At 41.2% G+C, this 18,651-nt stretch overlaps 3 protein-coding genes across 3 annotated transcripts; 1 reads left to right on the top strand and 2 right to left on the bottom strand.

Moving 5' to 3' along the window:
• Window positions 1-3,079: 3,079 nt before the first annotated feature.
• Window positions 3,080-7,644, top strand: LOC127765131 (probable feruloyl esterase A). The gene is made up of 11 exons (XM_052289975.1): window positions 3,080-3,362; window positions 3,435-3,504; window positions 4,218-4,300; window positions 4,427-4,492; window positions 4,610-4,657; window positions 4,746-4,813; window positions 5,020-5,092; window positions 5,170-5,331; window positions 6,579-6,773; window positions 7,030-7,118; window positions 7,269-7,644. The coding sequence occupies exons 2-11, from the start codon at window positions 3,438-3,440 to the stop codon at window positions 7,456-7,458; spliced, it is 1,041 nt and encodes a 346-aa protein (XP_052145935.1). The 5' UTR covers window positions 3,080-3,362; window positions 3,435-3,437; the 3' UTR covers window positions 7,459-7,644.
• A 207-nt stretch (window positions 7,645-7,851) lies between these two features.
• On the bottom strand, window positions 7,852-12,236 carry LOC127765122 (receptor-like cytoplasmic kinase 185). The gene is made up of 5 exons (XM_052289962.1): window positions 11,775-12,236; window positions 10,572-10,768; window positions 10,229-10,418; window positions 9,635-10,026; window positions 7,852-9,104 (listed from the first exon to the last, which is right to left on the bottom strand). Exons 1-5 carry the CDS (start codon window positions 11,893-11,895, stop codon window positions 8,529-8,531), a joined length of 1,476 nt encoding a protein of 491 aa, XP_052145922.1. The 5' UTR covers window positions 11,896-12,236; the 3' UTR covers window positions 7,852-8,528.
• Window positions 12,237-17,115: 4,879 nt separating this feature from the next.
• Window positions 17,116-17,695, bottom strand: LOC127760333 (putative glutaredoxin-C2). Its single transcript, XM_052284574.1, has one exon. It carries the CDS (start codon window positions 17,626-17,628, stop codon window positions 17,314-17,316), a length of 315 nt encoding a protein of 104 aa, XP_052140534.1. The 5' UTR covers window positions 17,629-17,695; the 3' UTR covers window positions 17,116-17,313.
• Between the last annotated feature and the right edge of the window lie 956 nt (window positions 17,696-18,651).

Raw genomic sequence — 18,651 nt, 5'->3', positions numbered from 1 at the left:
GACTCGATCGATCGCTCGTCTTTCAGGTAGCAGGTTTCAAACAAGGTTTAGATAATTAAACATTTCAGAAAGAAGCCAAATTAATCAAGCCTCTCTATTCATATATATGACTATTGCAGTACACTAGCTACTTGCACATCATAATATATCATACTTATATCGTTACATCGTTATTGCCACATGAAGAAGTTACGTCGAATTCATGCATAACCAACTCAACAAACTGATGGATACTCGTGCAGATTAAAGAGACCAAGCTATAGCTCTAGATGCGATGTCCCCGGCAATGACGACACCATCACTAGTTTGGTGCAACATACCCATACTTTTTTTTTTTTTTTGAACGACTCGCATGAGACGGTGCGAAGTTATATTGATAGAGCAGAAAAAAATTACAAGATTATAACCCTGGAGGGTCATGACCAGGAGAAAAAAAAATACCACCACCCACACACCGGCAGCGCCAACACACACGACCAAGAGAAGGTTAGCACCGGACCGGCCGCCGCTAGACCAACAAAGGAACACAGACGAGATCGCCCTACAGCAAGGGGGTGCCAAAACGACGTCTTCAAAAAGAGAAGCGACGGAAGACCGCTGCCGCCGTCCATCAGGGCTCAAAGGAGCCAAGACTAGGCTTTCGCCCGGCAATCACCCTTGAGGGGTGAGACAGCACGACAACGCCCTCAGGAGAGGGAATTAACCATCGTTGTCAGTTCGCCAAGGCCGGGCTAGGTTTTCACCCGCCGCTCACCATCTGCGAATCTACGGCTGATGCACCGATGCTCCACCACCACTCAAACTCTGCCGACATGTGGGGCCCCTGCACCGACGCTCCCGCCGGCCAGCCTTCGTGCGGCGAAGACCGTGCCACACCCACCGGCAGCTCCACCATGCACCGAGGTCGCCTCTTCCACCGCCGGCCGCGCCTCTCGCGCCAAGCCGGCCTCCTCCAGCGGACGCGCCTCTCGCGCCAATCCGGCCTCCCTCCATCGGCTGCGCCTCTTGCGCCAAGCCGACCTCCATCTCCACCGCCCACGCCTCTCGCGCCGAGCCGGCCTCCGTTGCCATCGGCTACGCCACTCTGCGTCCAGCGGTCTCCGACCCCTCCTCCAAACGATGCTGCGCCGGCCGATGCAGCCGTCTGCCACGCCCTCGGCAAGCCGTCCGAGGCCGCCATGCCTCCTCCCACCACCGTCACGGTCACCACCTCACCGTCGCCGCCGTCACCTCACACCCAACTCCTTCCCCGCCTCCACTGCCGCATCCTTCGACGTCGCCACCGTATCCTCAGTCACGGCCGCTGCAAGTCGGCCGCTGTCGCCGATGCCGCTGTCACCAGCCATCTATGCCAGCAGTCGTCGTTGCAAACCGCCGGCACTGCCAACGCAACCGCCCCAACGCCGTCGCCGAGCTCTCTGCTGCCGTCGCAACCGCCACCGGGGCAAAACCATCTCCAGCGCCTGGATCTGGTCGCCGATGCCAACCTCGCCGCCAGATCCGGCCTCCGTCGCCAACCTCGCCGCCACCTCCATCCCCGCCGCCATCTCCAACCCCACTGCCGACGCCCCAAGCAAGAGAACCAGCACGCACGCCATCCCTGTCGCCGTTGCCGTCTCCCCCGCCACCGTCGTTGCCTTCCCCGCCGCCAGCCGCCACCACCCCGCCACCTTCAATCCCCGCCGCCACCACCACCAACTGCCGCCGCCACCTCACACCGATCCGCCGCTGGCGGCCTCCCCGCTAGATCCGGCTGTGGCGGCCCGGATCTGGGCGGTCTTCGCGCGCGTCCCACGTGCGGCCCCCCACCGCGACGGGAGAGGGAGACGAAGACGAGGGTGAAGCCCCGCCACCGCCGTCCTTGCGGCCGCGCGGCTTTGCCGGCGGCCGCTCGGGCAGCGGCGAGGCGGCGGAGGGAGGAGGGGGGAGGAGCGGGCGACGCCGGCTTTCCGCCTCCCGTGTCGCCCGTGGGAGAGGCGACGCGGAAGCAAAATACACATACCCATACTTAAATTACAGTGAGAAAACTAAACTAGGTGCAAACAGTATTTTGTGGGTGCCGTACATTAATTGTTGACTGTACTGTGCGTTATCTAGCAGCACTACCTCGGTCGTATTCAAATGTAGCAGATTCTAGTATTAAAAAAATTATTTTAGAATATAGTAATTCACCTCTTATTCTCACATAAATCGTCTTTTTTTTCAATCAATCATAACCTTCACATATCTAATTCAACATATTTTCTTCATACTAGCAAAAACCCGTACTTTGCAACGGATTATTCTAAATAGCCAAAAATATTCTTGGTTGAAACAAGATTCTTCATCTTAAAGGACAAAGAAAAAAAAAATCCCATACTTGGTTTTTAGTTCAGATTGATGACTTCATCTGTGTTATCAAAATGCATTTTTCATATGATTGTAAAATATGTAATCATTAATAAATTGTGTTGTATATTTCATTTAAACTACAACAAAAACCTAAAAAGTTTGTAAGTTTTTATAATCAAGATTGCAATAAGCAAATTAATAGAAAATTAAAAAGACTACTCCTACGCAACTACTACACCCTAGTACGTGATGAAAAAGCTGCACTCATAAATCATAACTCATATTGAAATTATGACCTATATGTCGAATTTTAGAATTCGTTATATTATATTTTGAGATGGGGATACACCTTTAGGAGAGACAACTGACTATATTCAGTTATTCTTCATACGATAATATACTCCCTTCATTCTAAAATATAAACATTTTTAGCTATGTTACATTTTGGGACTGAGGTATTAATAAAAGTAAAAAATGAAAAAAAAAAGGAAAAAACTGTAGCAAAAAATCGCTGTTCAGTACGTGTGGAGCCCACTCTATGGCATGGCCGAACAAGAAAGAAATTCGGCTGCAAAGACCCAAGACGAAGAGAGAGATGCTCTGAACCTTATCGGATGGCGATCCGCTTCCTCTCTCCAATCTGACCCGAAACCGCCATCCTAATCAGCTAAATCCAGATAAGCATTAGGGGCAAATTGGTCATTTGATCCACAAGACCGGATCGGCTATATATATATCTTCGCTAATCCTCATTTCGTGTTCCCTCTTCTCGCTCCTTAATTTAATCTTTAATTAATTTATTTCTCGCCTCTCTTTAACTTATTTTGCTCCTCACTTTTCTTGACTAGCTCAAACACTTACACGAACTCGGATTGTTAATAATCTTTTACTACTCCTATATACGGCAATAAAATCTTCGATTTCACCGATTGGTCGCCACTCTCCGATTCCCCCCAACTCGTCGGTAGCAGGTAGCTCGATCGCGCGGCGGCAGAATTTCCGGGGTGGATTTGGCCGATTTGGGGCATCAGGTGAGTTGATTTGTGCAAATTTTGCCAAGATTTGCCATGGGCGCTTGGTTATTTCTCTCTCTTTTTTGGTAGGGCATGGAGCGCCGCGGGCTACTAAAGGCGGCGCTTTTGGTGTGCTTGATTGTGCTTTGCTCCGGGAGAGGTGGGTAATTTAGCTCCCTTTTTTACTTCAAAATGTTGTAGTGGATTCCTTCCTGCTTGCATTTAGAGCTGGTCTTTTTTGCTTGATTACGTTTTAGCTTGCTGCTAGATGGAAATATATTGGGAAATCTTCAAACAAATAATTTGCATAGAACTAACTTAACCGTTTTTTGTTGAAAAAAATGATTAACGGGAGAATTGTTCAAATTGGGCAAGGAAACTAGCAGTGAACCACAATATTTGCATGCCTCGATGTTTTCCCCCTTTGTAGTGCCTACTAGTATATTGAAACAGTATGATAGTTTCTTTTTCCATTTTTTTACTAGTATAAAATTACCTTCTTTCAATTTAATCTTTCTGGTTAAAATGGCTGGTTGTAGCTGTATCTAGTTGCCGTTGGTACTATGATATATAGTGCAAAATTTCAAATTCCTTTTGACATATCAAAAGGCTATTACAGAAGAACTATAAGGGTTCTTTCATGCAGCTTTTTATTCAAAGCTGTTGCATATCCTCTTCGACTTTGAATCCAAAAGTTTAGCTGTTACAATAATGTGTTTTTTTTCTTTTTTGTTTCATGTTACATAATCATTTTCTGTCACTAGTTATATCTTTTCTACATGTATCCAGCATGTTGAATGTTGCTTCGCTAGATGTTCATTGTTTTCCTTTTTAAAAGACTGATGATGGTTCTTTTACATTTGGTGATAAAAGAAATTCAGGTCATTCAACGCCATCCCTCTACCACCATATATAACCCAAAGCTTGCCAAGACACTTGTGGAATATGCTTCAGCTGTATGTTCATTCACCTTTTTCTTTATCTAAGTTATTCCTGAATGTTAGATCATCCTTCAATATGGATCAACCGTTTGCAACACGTTTTCTAATATTTTGGAGTTTAACATAGAGGATGTCCTGCAGATCTATACTGCTGACCTGACACAATTGTTTACATGGACATGTGCTAGATGTGGTGACCTGATTGAGGTAATCCTTTATCACTGGTATACTTTCTGTTTGCCATGACATGATTTTGTTTGACTTTTGGGCAACTTCCTGCAATTCTTGGCACGGATGATTGAAGTAAATTTGTTGGATGCCCAGGGGTTTGAAATGATGGATATCATCGTAGATGTGGAGAACTGCTTGCAGGTTCGTTTCTGCCTGTGTACATCATAACACTTATCTTCATGTCTCTAGTAGCATCTTGTATGTTGATAATATTTTAACAAATGTGCAGGCATATGTAGGTTTTGCAAGTGATATCAATGCTATAGTAGTTGTATTTAGAGGAACTCAAGAGAACAGGTAATTATCGTCTGTTTCATTTTGCTTGCTTACTGAAATTTCTTTTTGATTTTGATCGTTCTATTACTTATAAGGGTATTCTGTTGTGTATTTTGGTTTCATGTGTGCATACTTCACATTTATAAAGTACTTGACCTCTATTCTACGTACTCTCTTAATTTAATGAAGTACTTACTTTAATCTGTACTGATCCTTCAATTTCGCAGCATTCAGAACTGGATAGAGGACTTGCTATGGAAACAACTTGATCTTGACTACCCTGGTATGCCTGAAGCAATGGTGAGCAATGTTAGCTTCAGCATTATGAGTTGCAACATTGGCAGACCAAATTCATTTTGTGCTCCACCTCACCATAGGTACACCGAGGATTTTATTCTGCTTATCATAACACAACAATGCGAGATGGAGTTGTCAGCGGTATTCAGAAGACTCGAAAATTGTTTGGAGATGTTCCGATCATGGTAACAGGGCATTCAATGGGTGGAGCTATGGCTTCGTTTTGTGCACTTGATCTTGTTGTGAGTACTGCATCTTAACTGAATTCAAGAGTGTTCACTTTTAGCTCCTATATCACTTTCTGTTTAGAAAATTACACCACATTGTTTCTCTGCTTAGTTTTGTGCAATAAATTATAAACATTTTATTCTCCACATCTGACTTCACATAAAAGAGAGAAGTGCTTTATTTTGTTGGAATTTGGAAACACCTTCTTCCATGATAATACTTTATATTCTGGTCAAATGGACAAATAGTCTGCGAAGCTGTCGAGCCTTTTTATCTTCTTGGAGCCGATCTTTCATCTTTCCTTTGCCAGCCTAGTACTAATTTTCAGTTATGTAGTAGCAATCTACATCTATGGTCGGTTTGTAGGTTTCCATTCCTTACTTACAGTGGCGGAGCCAGGATTTCTTGAAGCCTAGGGCTCAAAACTAAAGACTAAGCTATGGTCATTTCCGATGTTAGAATGATATTTTTAGCGGTACGAGAAACAAGAAAGCTTATTAGTGTATGATTGATTAAGTATCGACTATTATAAACTTAAAATATATATTTATTTATATATTTAGAGAAACTTCTATATTGAAAACTTTTGTATGAGACACACTATTTAGTAATTCAAAAAACATGCACATGATAAATAAGACATTTTTTCAGCCCAAACTCACTTAAGAACTCAGCCTAAAGCTACCCAAAATTCCTATATAATATCTCTGTTTTCAAAATATAGCAATTTTTAGTTATGAATCTAACATAGAATTGTCTGGATTCAACACTTGTCCAGATTCGTAACTAAAAATTTGTTATATTATAAAATAGAGGGAGTACGTTAGGTGCGCTATTATATATTCTCGACCTCGTAGGATAGAGCACGAGGTGTTCCTACAGATAGGCATATTTAGCAAATGTATCACCTAATGCTATCATAGAATGAGGTTTTGTTTGTAGAATTGTTGGGATACATGCCTCCTTTGCCGGTCCAAAGAAGTATAGTAGTAGTATGGACTAGAGAGTTCGGCAATTAAAATAGGCCTCCAAGTAATGGTAGTGAGGGATAGAATCGATCTAAGTCCCAGGCTGGAGTATACGCGTAGGGCTGAGACATGGAAGGATCAAAATATCTGTTGAATTTTCAGGTATAAGACCGTTAAATTTTTTTCCCACGCCTGGGGCTCGAGCCCAAGTTGCCCCAGGCGTGGTTCCGCCCCTGCTTACTTACCTCCAGGTTTTGCCTCTACAGCTAAACAGGAATTCTGTTTTCTTTTAGGTGAACTATGGGCTAGATGGTGTGAAGCTAATGACATTTGGGCAGCCTCGGATTGGCAATGCTGCTTTTGCTTCCTTTTTCAAGAAATACTTGCCTCACGCAATCCGAGTTACCCATGGTCATGATATCGTGCCTCACCTGCCACCATACTTCTCATTCTTCCCACAGAAGACCTACCATCATTTCCCAAGAGAGGTACGATACACTCTACCTGTCTAATATGCTTGCCTGAAACTCAATACCTTGAACCATATATGCATTTTCTGACGAGATCAATTGCTTACAGACAGTACACATGCAATCTTACCCATCTTGCATTTCCATAATTTCCCAATGCATGATGCAGTGCTGAGTGCTCCTTTTCAATATGGTTCTATCACCTTGACGTAATCGACCGAGTTCAATAAAAATCCTCTTTTTTTTATCTAAAAAAGATGCTCTTTTTCTTCAGGTATGGGTTCATAACGTCGGACTAGGAAGCCTGGTGTACTCAGTAGAGCAGATCTGTGATGATTCTGGTGAAGACCCATCATGCTGCAGGTACTACCCCTCTTCTTCTTCTTCTCCATATGCACAAACACAAGCAGATGGGGGGTGAACCACACCTCATCATCTCTCCTTTTGGTGACCCTGAACCTGATGAGCTCTTCATGATCTCTCTCTTTCTTTGACGCCACTTTCACCTTTCAGGTCTGTGAGTGGGAGCAGCGTGCAAGACCACATATACTATCTCGGCGTCAGCATGCACGCCGAGGCATGGAGCTCCTGCAGGATCGTCATGGACTACAGCAAGCTGCGTTACCGGATGGACATCAATGGCAACATCGTCTTGTCAAAGCATCTGGGTTTGTCAGGTGACCTAGAACACAGTGACCAATGATTCAAAATGGAACAGATTTAGTATAATGGTAGCTTAGATGTGTTATATTATTGTACAGTACTACTACACGTGTGTTCCTCTCTGATGCTCATATGTGTCAAAATTGTTCATGCGTCAGAAGAGGATTGGGAGATGCTTGCTGTAAATGTGGTTTGGTAATGTGAAGCATTGTTCAGTTCACAAGTACTTGCGTTGTTGCATTACAGTACTAACTCCGTTTCATATTATCAGACGTTTTACTTGGTCAAACTTGAAGAAATTTGACCAAGAATAAAATCCAAACATCTTATAATATGGAAAGGAGAGAGTAGCAGCTAAGCATCAGATAGCTTCTGCAGATAGCAACAATGCGAAGAGCACTGCCACACCAATCAGATTTGGTTTGATACAGCTCATTTGGCTTTGCAAGATGAACACATGATTGACTACTACTGCAAAATATTACATGTACAACACATTGGCTCTGAAATAGCTTGATACAGATAAAAACCTCTTGCTGCATGTCGAACAACGTTCACGCTAAGATACATGAGAGGTACAGTAAGCTAATACAAATAAATAAGTGCTCAGGCAACTCAAAAGAAAAGAAAAGAAAAGAAAAAACTGTACGAAACACAGGTAATGTGTCCTATCTCCAAACCTGAATTCTCATCGGAAGTAACTTCACGTCCTCAGGTAGCCAAACCTGAAATGTTGTAACATTCGTAACACAGGTGGTGCTGAGCATGAGCATGGCGATCAGGTAACCAAGAAAAGGCATTCATCAGGTTCCTCTCTTCTGTTGCCTACCTTTCCAGCTGAATTTTATCGGCTCCCGAACGGAGCCGAACTCTAAAGACACATGACACAATCACATTCACAAGGAATGGACGCCGGGAGATCTAAGACATGTCAAATAGCAATGACATAGTGACCATGGAGTGACACTGATGGCCGGGAAAGAACAAGGGTCTTATTCACAGATAAAGAACCGTGTGGAACCAATGCAATGTTACTTGATTGGATCCGTTTCGTGTAGATGAGCAGATTCATCCTCCGTAGACTGATTTCTGAAACAAAAACCGTCCGATTTACTCATTTGTACTATCAAAGCTGCCATGACCATTCGGATGCTTCCGTTCTCGAGAATTCTCCCCCCACGTTTTGGCCTCTGCAATAGCACGCTGTCTATCAGCAGTCCTTGGAGTCTCTCTTTTTCTTCCTGTTTGAGCTGGACTACCCATCTGCGACCCTGTCATGTCTAAATCATCCAATCCTGATCTCCGGCCAGAATCACCGGTAGAACTAGTCCTGCTAACCTCTGCTTTTGATGACCTGGCAGCTTCCCTCCTCAGATCTGGAGAATGATGATTCGGCGAGCGCACACTGCGTCGATCTTCATTCCACCCAGCTAGATTTCTGGCCCTAGGAGTTGACGAATTGCTCCTGCTATGTTGAACAGGGGCATTTGGATCATATGTCTGAGAAGCTAGATATGAGAGTGCAGTGACAACATCTCCTATATGAGGGCGAGTGGTAGCTTGCTCTTGTAAACACATGGCAGCAACAGCTAAAGCCTGATACAGACCCCTCATAGGGAAGCGACCTTGGAGCATTGGATCAGCCATTTTAGGGAACTTCCTGCGGTCCTTGAATAGTGGACGAGCCTGCAAACAGATGAAATGTATTGATTATCCAAAATAAAAATGTCCACGAAGTTTTTTTTTTCAATTAAGATTGCATTAGAAACTGGTTTCATTTACAAATTTTGAGCGAGCAACAGAACATCATTTGTAAGAGAATGGAACAGCTGAACTATAATGCCCCCCAAACTCTCAAAATTGCTAAATGTTTGCAGCCATCAGCAAAATTACCAAGGTGGATGGCAAATATCGGTATCAAAACAACAACTTTTCCTGGCCACAAGGAAACAATTTGGACACTTGGAAGTAAAGGCCATCCATGATCAAATTGTTCGTGAGCTAGCATAAACACTACAATTATTTGTTGTGTGATTGTAAAGGAACAGGTGGGTGGCATCAGTTTGATTGGCGGGATTGTATTTCACTAACAGTACTAAAATAAAATGCTGAGATACATGTAATGCTTTTATTTTCAAAAGAAGAATGCATACAATGGGTGTCACTGGCATATATTTATTATGCATTTATGATGCAAGTATAGTATAAAAACATACCCATGCCACTAGGTTTTGCTCCCCCTGTGGCTTTGTGTTGTCAATTGCTTTGCGCCCTGTAATCAGTTCTAGGAAAACAACACCAAAGCTATAGACATCGGATTTCACTGTGAGCTGCCCAGTCATTGCATATTCTGGGGCACAGTAGCCATAAGTTCCCATCACACGTGTTGAAACATGGGTCTTGTCACCAACTGGACCAAGTTTTGCAAGACCAAAATCAGACAGCTTGGGGTGAAATCCTTCACCAAGAAGAATGTTTGATGATTTGAAGTCACGATAAATAACTGGCGGGCTCGCCTTGTCATGTAGGTATTCTAAGCCCTTGGCTGCACCTGCAGCTATCTTCATCCGTGTGTTCCAGTCAAGAGGTTCCTTATCAGGTGGCAAATCTACAAAACAGAAATTGGAAAATCTTTTATCTTCATTTGAAGCTGCCATTGAACTTTAAACATAACAGGATGCCATTAAACAGCTGTACTAACTACCAAGTATAGTACTTCACAATAATGCAGTACTACTACTTTATGTACATTGCTTCAAGCGCCCATGGACTCTTGCAAGACTAGAAAGGCAAGGAGAAGATAGACAAACCATGCAAATGGTCTTCCAGTGATCCCAATGGCATAAACTCATAGACAAGAAGGCGCTGGTCACCATCAGCACAATAGCCAATTAGATTGACCAGGTTAGTGTGATGTAGAAGACTGAGCATGAGGACCTCAACCAGGAATTCTCTATTTCCTTGAAGACCATTGCGATCAAGTTGCTTCACAGCAACAGCCTGGGAAGTGGTATATTTCATTAGTGCTCCAGGGATAAAGCAAAACAGCAATTCTGCCAACATTTTACTGAATATTAACTAAATCGCTGAAAACCTAAACTTCAAGTATTTAGTAAAATCTCAATAGATCTAGATAGGTTAAGAAAGACTGACCTGCCCAGTCTCCAGGCGTCCTTTATATACACGGCCAAAACCTCCCTCTCCCAATAGGCAATCTTGTCTGAAGTTCTTGGTGGCGGCAGCAAGCTCACGAAAAGTGAACGTCTGTGCAGCAATATTTTGGTTGTTCCCATCTCTTTGGATGACAACGTCCTTCTTAGAGTCTAATCCACCATGTGATCTCGATTTATCTAAGAAGAAAATGTTGTAGAGTTAGTAATCGGTTCTTTTTTCTTTTTGAGGGGCAGAGTAATGGTAGTGTGCTATCCTCTGAGCATTAACACTCTTATCAGCAGAAACATAAAACTAAATCAGTCATTTAAAATACTGTATTTAGTACACTTTACTACTCGATAGAAGCCAACGAAGCAGATTTCACCGATCCATTTGTGAAGCAATACTCAAAGCATAAACAGAATAACGTAAAGACAAAGCATGTACTTCCAATAATCCCTCCCCCAATCAGTTTCATGAAGAAAAGATCCACAATGAACTGTCCTAGGTCATTAAAATCAATCCTTATTATATCATGTCAAACCCAGGTCCTTACAGATAATTTGCAACATGCCAAAGATGAACCAGCTGCCAAACTGGACAGGTACGATGGCCAACATACCCGCAATTCGTATACTCAAAAAAACAAAATGAAATGACACCTACATATTTGTATATTCATAAACAGTATCGAGTTCAAGGACTAGTAAACAACACATCCATCACTTTCTACCCCCATTGTTCCCACACAAATATACTATCCAGCCTAAGACAACTTCAAAATGATCCTGAGCCTTTACCCACACATCTAAACAAGACAAACCATCAAAATCAACACTATCTATTCATGAATCTCCTAAAATTGCCAGGACGATACAGATTTTCTTAATAAAACCTAGCCATCCTAGCCACAAACTATGGCAAACAATGCATTCCCCTTCTTTTCCTCTCTAAATGAAGAAGAAAGCGTGCCTGAGCCTAAATACAGCCTCCAAGCTTACTAACACGACAGCAACCCTGCACATTTGTCTAACTTAAATCACCAAATCATCGTTCGCGCACAGCAAAGCAGTACAAACACAACATGAACAGGAAAACCACAGCGCCACAAGGCAGCAGAAGGAAAGAAAAAAAAAGAACATCTGAAAGCCGCAGCAAAACGCCGCGAAAACTAATTCCAAGATCCAGTTGTCCTCCACGCACCTGATCCGACCCTGGACACCCCGCGATCCGCGGAGCCGTCCTTGCGCGCGTCCTTGGAGTCAGCCCCGGGCTTCTTGGCCTCCCCCTCCTGGGCCGATCCGAAGCACAGGAAGCAGCTCATCCAAGCAGAACCTTCCCCCAAAAAAAAAAAAAAATCCAAACTTTCGCTTCACCACCCTCCCCGCCGCAGCAAGACGAAATGGGGGGTTGGACCCCCTCCCCGATCTGAGCGCACGAACCTCCCCAAAATCGGACTTTTAAGCGGGCGGCGGGGGTGGGAGGGAGTGGGGTGGGGGTGGAAGCTACAAGAAGGAGGAGAGGAGGAAGAAGAAGAACATGAGGCTAGGGTGCAAAGAGAAAGACAAGTAGTAGTAGTAGGAGTAAGAAGCAAAAGTCAGCTCTGGGGCAGAGTGAAAGAAGAGAGGAGAGGGGAGGGGATCTTTGGGGGCACATCCACTTTCCTCTCCTGCCTGCCACCTCCTCTTTTAAATGGCAAGAGAGAGAGATAGAGAGAGAGACTCTCCTCTTAATTCTGGCCCATGTTTGCATCACCCCCACTCACTGGCAGGCCCTGAACAGGTCAAGCTCTCTTTTTTTCTTTTTTTCTTTTCAGGCTTCACAAATGTCATATTGACCCTGACCTCTCCAGTAAAAAATTTCACATGGATACAACGTTTCAGAACTCAGAAGGCAAAGTCATACAAGAAACAGAGTTCCATGGGTTGTCCATATTCCCTGATAATTGTCCATATTCCATGATAAATCAAGACGGTTTATTAAAAAATAAAAATTAATCTTTGAGTAAAACTCTTATATATTTTTTAGCGATTTAAAAGTCAATGCTAAAAAGAAATTGCGTTAAAAATATTTTAAAATCAACTACAGAATTAAGTTTTAAATTTTAAATTTTGACTTTTGCTTTGGCTTATCAAGCCAACCGATAGGGCTTAGATTGGTAGGTAGTTTCAGTAAACGGCTAGTAGAATTTCGATCTTTTAAAAAATACAGTTAAGATGTGATAGATGAGCTGGTAAAGTAGTAGAAAAATAAATAGAAAAAAATAAAAATAATTTAGAAATAATTCATGAAGCATTTCGAAAAGCAAATTCATGGGAGAACAGGACTATGTAATTCACTAAATAGGCTTGGAGTTACGGTGGTAATAACTTATGCGTTGAGCTACAGCTAATAATAGCAGCAAAATAAAAAGGAAAAAAAAATTATAAGCAAAATTTTTATATTTGTATTATATTAAATGAAAAAAAATCACTTGCTCTGGTGTTAATGTACAATGTCGTTAACTTTTATGATTTTTTTCTTGTGATTATATGTTATTTAAGCCGGATTTATATTTTACATATTTATATATATTTTAGTAAAATATATAGTTAAACGCACGTTGAAAAGTTGATGGGGGCTATTCAGTAATGCTAACGGTTGTAGCTTGCGAACCAGCTGCCAGCCACGTTTCATATTGTTGCATAAGCCAGTGTTTCCGAACAGCCTCAGTAACACACATACACTAAAAAGGAAACTAGAGAAAGCAGATTTTAAATTTGGACTTTAATTCCGTTTGATAAGCTACTACTCCCTCCTATGTTAATAAATCTAGATAAATATAACATCAATATGAATATGAGAAATGCTAAAATGACTCATGTTGTGAAACGGAGAAAGTACCAATCAGACATCCAGATCCTACGATAAACAGCTCGTGGACGGTTGGCCACGTCGACGCCTAGTACTAGCGTAGCGTCTCTTTTGGGTTGGGTTGGGTTTTGGTGGCGTCGTTTTCGTGGGCCGCCGAGGAAGCAGGAGGGGTGCAAAGTGGCGCCACGCCACGGATTTTGCTGTTCCGTTCTGTCACGACGGAAACGGCGCGCTCCACGCACCAAAACGTTGCTGACGTGGCACGCCCCACCACCACCACCGCTCGATCGGGTCGGTGTCTCGACCGCTCGATCCATGGTGTGTGTTTAGTTTTAGTGGTTTAGTTTGACTGCGTGCCTGTCTGTATTAGTAGTACGTGTACGTAACACGAGATTTGATCGTGTCGTGGCAGGCGTTCACACCGCCCCGAGAATTTTCTAGAAATTGATCACGCCGGCAAACCGTCCAGGACGACAGGTCAGCAACTGCTGCTTCTGCTGCAGTTTGGTACAGTACGTGCTGAAATTTGAAAAAAATCAATCACAACGTTAAGTTCATGCTTCCTCCGTCTCAAAATAAGTACAACCGTAAATATCCGTACCTAACATTTGATCGTCTATTTTATTTAAAAAATTTGTAAAAAATTTAAAAATATTTAGTTACACTATTCATCTTTTATCATCTAATAGCAATAAAAATACTAATCATAATTTTTTTAAATAAGACGAACGGTCAAACGTTGAACGTGAATAATACAAAACTGCACTTATTTTGGGACGGGGGGAGTAATAATCATTGTATTGAAATTTATAAAAGTGAAAATAATTATACTATGAATAGATAAAATAATAAATGGTTACACTGGGATTGGATAAAGTATTAGTATTCTTATATTTTGTCTTTTCGTGTCTATATTAGTATATGATGGATAAAATTAAATTATTTTGAGACAAATGTAGTAGCTTATATTAGTATAGGATGGATAAAATTAAATTATTTTGGGGCGTAGTACGCGGTCTGTATCAGAGCGTCACAGTATTATGCCGATTGTGATTGGTCAGGCGGTTAATGATGCCTCACGTGGAGAGATAATACCGATAAGCTTGTGCGTGCCACTGCACTGGGCCTCTTTGGGTTGGACCGTGCGGTGCGGCGTCCGATCTCGGATGGCCCAGTCCATCGAAAATCTTGGCCCATCTACGTACGTGACAGGCCGAGATGTTCTGGGCCTGATAAAACGGGCAGGGCTCTCTCATTCTCACGTGGCCACCGACCGGCGTCTCGGTGTTGTCGTCCATCAGCAACCCGACGACACAACGCAAGAGCATCGATTAATCATGTGCTATACTCCCTCTTTCCAATTTCCCCATGGTTTTATGTGCGCATGCTTCTCTAATTCTTAAATGTTTTATTTTCTAAAAAATTTATAGGCAAGTTGCTTTAAAAGTTTATATTAGTTTTTTTTAAGTATTATTAGTGATACTTAATTATTCATGTGTTAATTCGACGCTCCATTTTACGTATCGGGAGAAAGGGTTCTCAATAATCCTTATCTTCAAACACATCCTGGTTGGCATCATCCATACTCTCTCCTTTTTTAAAAAAAAAAGAGTATATTTACAAAACTACAGTTATTTTAGCTAAATTATCATAAAACTAAAATTTTAAGGTGATGTTTTACGAAACTATAGATTTAACACTAAATTTATCACAAAACTATATATTTAAGACGAAGTATAGCAAAACTACATATTTAATAACAAAGTTATCACGAACCTATAGATTTTTGAGTTTAAATTATTAGCACTAGTGTTATTTTTGAGTTATAAACATCTAAGTTTTATGATTAAATTAACACTAAATTTGTAGTTTTGTGATTACTTTGTTACTAAATTTGAAGTTTTACGATACTCTATCTTAAATATGTAGTTATGTGCGAAATTTAATATTGAATATATAGTTTTCTGATAATTTGGTTAAAGTATATATAGTTTTATGAAATTTACTCAAAAATTAATTCATATATATGAATATAGGCATGCACTGTAGTACTTATTCATGTTTATATTTAGCTAAGATTCGAATTTTTTGAACCGAGGGTGTACGTACGTGCAGCACGCGGGTATATATATAAATACACACGTGCAACACGTTACGCCGAGTGCTAATTGGAATCGCTACGAACAAAGCTAGTAAATTACTATAGTACACTATATAGGATTCTATGTGTCTGCAACACCAAGGATCGAGTCACACATCAACTTGCATCTACTACTGTGTTGGATTCCAAGAATATATCTCTCTCGTATCTCGATCTCGCTATGTACTCCCTCCGTTTCACGATGTAAGTCATTCTAGCATTTCCCACATTTATATTGATGCTAATAAATCTAGATAGGTATATATGTCTAGATTCATTAGCATTAATATGAATGTGAAAAATGCTAAAATGACTTACATTACGAAATGGATGAAGTATATCTTTTCACCAAGTCGATGCGCCACGATTTGTGAATAAAGGATTACTCTCATGAATATGTTCTACCCCTCTAGCTGCATGTAAACGAAAAGTGAGACCGATATGTAATACAATACTTCCTCTGTTTCTAAATATTTGACACCGTTGACGTTTTAGCACATGTTTTACCGTTCGTCTTATTTAAAAAACTTTTGTGAAATATGTAAAACTATATGTATACAAATAAGTATATTTAACAATGAATCGAATGATAGGAAAAGAATTAATAATTACTTAAATTTTTTGAATAAGACAAACGGTCAAACATATTTTAAAAAGTCAACAGCGTTAAATATTTAGAAACGGATAGAGTATAAGACTATGACTTACAATATATATATAATATCTTAAATTTCTCAAAAAAATTACAAATTTAATGTAGAGTATCATAAAATTGCAGATTTAGTAACAAGTCATAGCCTTATATTATAGTGCACTATGACTTGCGCTATATATCATCAGGTATTCAGCACTTCAATATTTTTTTTAAAAAAAACGCACAAAAACCTTACACACGTTAATATATTAGACACCTCAATAATTCTCAAAGATACACTATAAAGTATGACAAAATAGAGAGCTAATTTGGCCCAACTTGACTCTGAGAATTACCTAGTAGTAACTTTTTTTTGCAGGTACTGTAACATGTCGTGAGAATTTGTTTCAAACGTCTCAGATCGACTCCGACAACAAATCTAACAAAATTTGACACTGTTGTTTTCAGGACTTTGCCTTCGTAAATGCAGGGCAAAGGATCACTGGATCAGTATATATGGTGCGCACTGCGTAATTTGTATCATGGCTTCATGGGACACACATTGAGCTACTAAACCCTTCATTAAATCTAGCGGCTACTTTTGAAAACTGAAAGGCATTAGCCGACATATTTGTACTTTTGTAGCTAGCACTGACATATAGGAGTAGTTTAAGTTAACCCTTTCTCTGGTCAGACTACTTTGAATTAATGGCACCTAATTAAAGCCTAAAGCAAAGGATCAAAGCTAATGCCTTCAGCTCTTCATGATAATTAAGTAGTACACTAGCTAATTAATTAACTAATCTGATCTTTCTGACCAGCTGAACACATACTCATCACTTGCAAAGCACTATCTTCCATACATATGTACGTAGGTAGAGGTACAACTGAAGATCATATGCATGTATGCTAATTAATCTGACAGATGATCTCCCCAAAATTAGTTAATTGCCTGCAGTACTGATGCATTGTGCATACGACCATCAGTGAAGATTGATGACATGCATATTGCATGTAGCAGAATTAACAATAGTAAGAGCTAGTTATCGCCATTAATTAATTGATCGATAGTTAATTAATTGATTAGCTGGTAGTATATAGGAGTACTTCGTATCTCAGAGCCAGAGGGCGCCGGCTTCGCGGAGGAGCGGGACGAGCTTGCCGGCGAGGTGGAGCGACATGACCTGGTCGGTGGGCCCGACGAGCTTGCCGCCGATGAAGACGGCCGGCACCGGCGGCGTCCGGCCGACCATTCCGGCGAGCGCCCTCTCGACGTCCTTGCCGTTGGGGTCCTTGTCCACCTCGTGCACCGCCCAGCTCACCCCGAGCTCCGAGAAGAGCGTCTTCACCACGTGGCACATGAAGCAGTTGCTCGCCCCGAAGATCACCACCGCCCTCTGCGACGACAGCCGCGCCACCCTCTCCGCCATTGCCAACCTCTAGCTCTCACTTCGCTTCACTCTAGCTCGATCGAGCTAGATCTATGGAGACTTTCGAAAATTCTTTGAGTAGTTTTGGTTGTGATGGTGATGATGAGAGAAGGCGCGATGCTTATTTATAGGTGACGGGAAACTGAACCAAGGAAGAAGAAGAGATAATAACTAATTAAGGGCTCGTTGGCACAGCTTTAACTCTAGCTCCACCTCTCCAGCTTAAAAGTTTTATCTCCATCTAAAATGAGAGTAGAGTTGGATGGAGCTCTCTCACAAACTGAACTAGAGAGTTGGAGTTGGGTTTAGGCCGCTCCATAACTCTACTATATATCTAACTACTGAAGCTAAATTTAGAAGTTGAAACTCTAATAAACAGCCTCTGGCACTGATTGGGAATGTTGTGCGCTTATTAGAGGTTTAGTACTTGGATTTTTTTCTCTAGCTTTGCTTTTGGCCGGAGGGGACAGCATTATAAAAGTTGAATTATTTATTTGATTGAAATGGGGGTATGCCATGCAAATTGAGGTTTTACTATGATCAAAATATATATTTATGTTTTTGTGATGAATAGAATGAAATGCTGAATAGATGGATGACTTTGTGATAATTATTCGATGGTACAGATAAATAAATTAGCTATTATAAAAAGTTAAAAGTGGATTTAAAACAACATTATAATATGTTTAAATATAATTTTGTTTTTTAAAAAATTGTACTGTTTATAAACTCGGGAAGTGCACATGCTAATGTTATTGCAAAATTCACAGCACACGAATATTAGGGAATGATTTAATATCAAATAATTATAAGGATAAGGCTTCGAACCCAGACCAGCTAGCCCATCTTCTTGTGGAGCTAGCCGGAAGACTTCTAAACGTTTCTGAATTTAAAAATGAGGATAATAAGGCAAATTGATCTATATATAGAGTAGCAAATATAAAAAAAAAATGCACAACTAGCTAAGAGCAGATGCGCGAACCAAATTAAACACTAATATTTGCTGGACAATCTATAAATTAT

This window comes from Oryza glaberrima, chromosome 1 (genome assembly GCF_000147395.1).
Source record: "Oryza glaberrima chromosome 1, OglaRS2, whole genome shotgun sequence".
NCBI lineage: Eukaryota > Viridiplantae > Streptophyta > Magnoliopsida > Poales > Poaceae > Oryza > Oryza glaberrima.
Note: the sequence above shows the minus strand (reverse complement) of the source record. Positions and strands in the feature narration are given on the sequence as shown.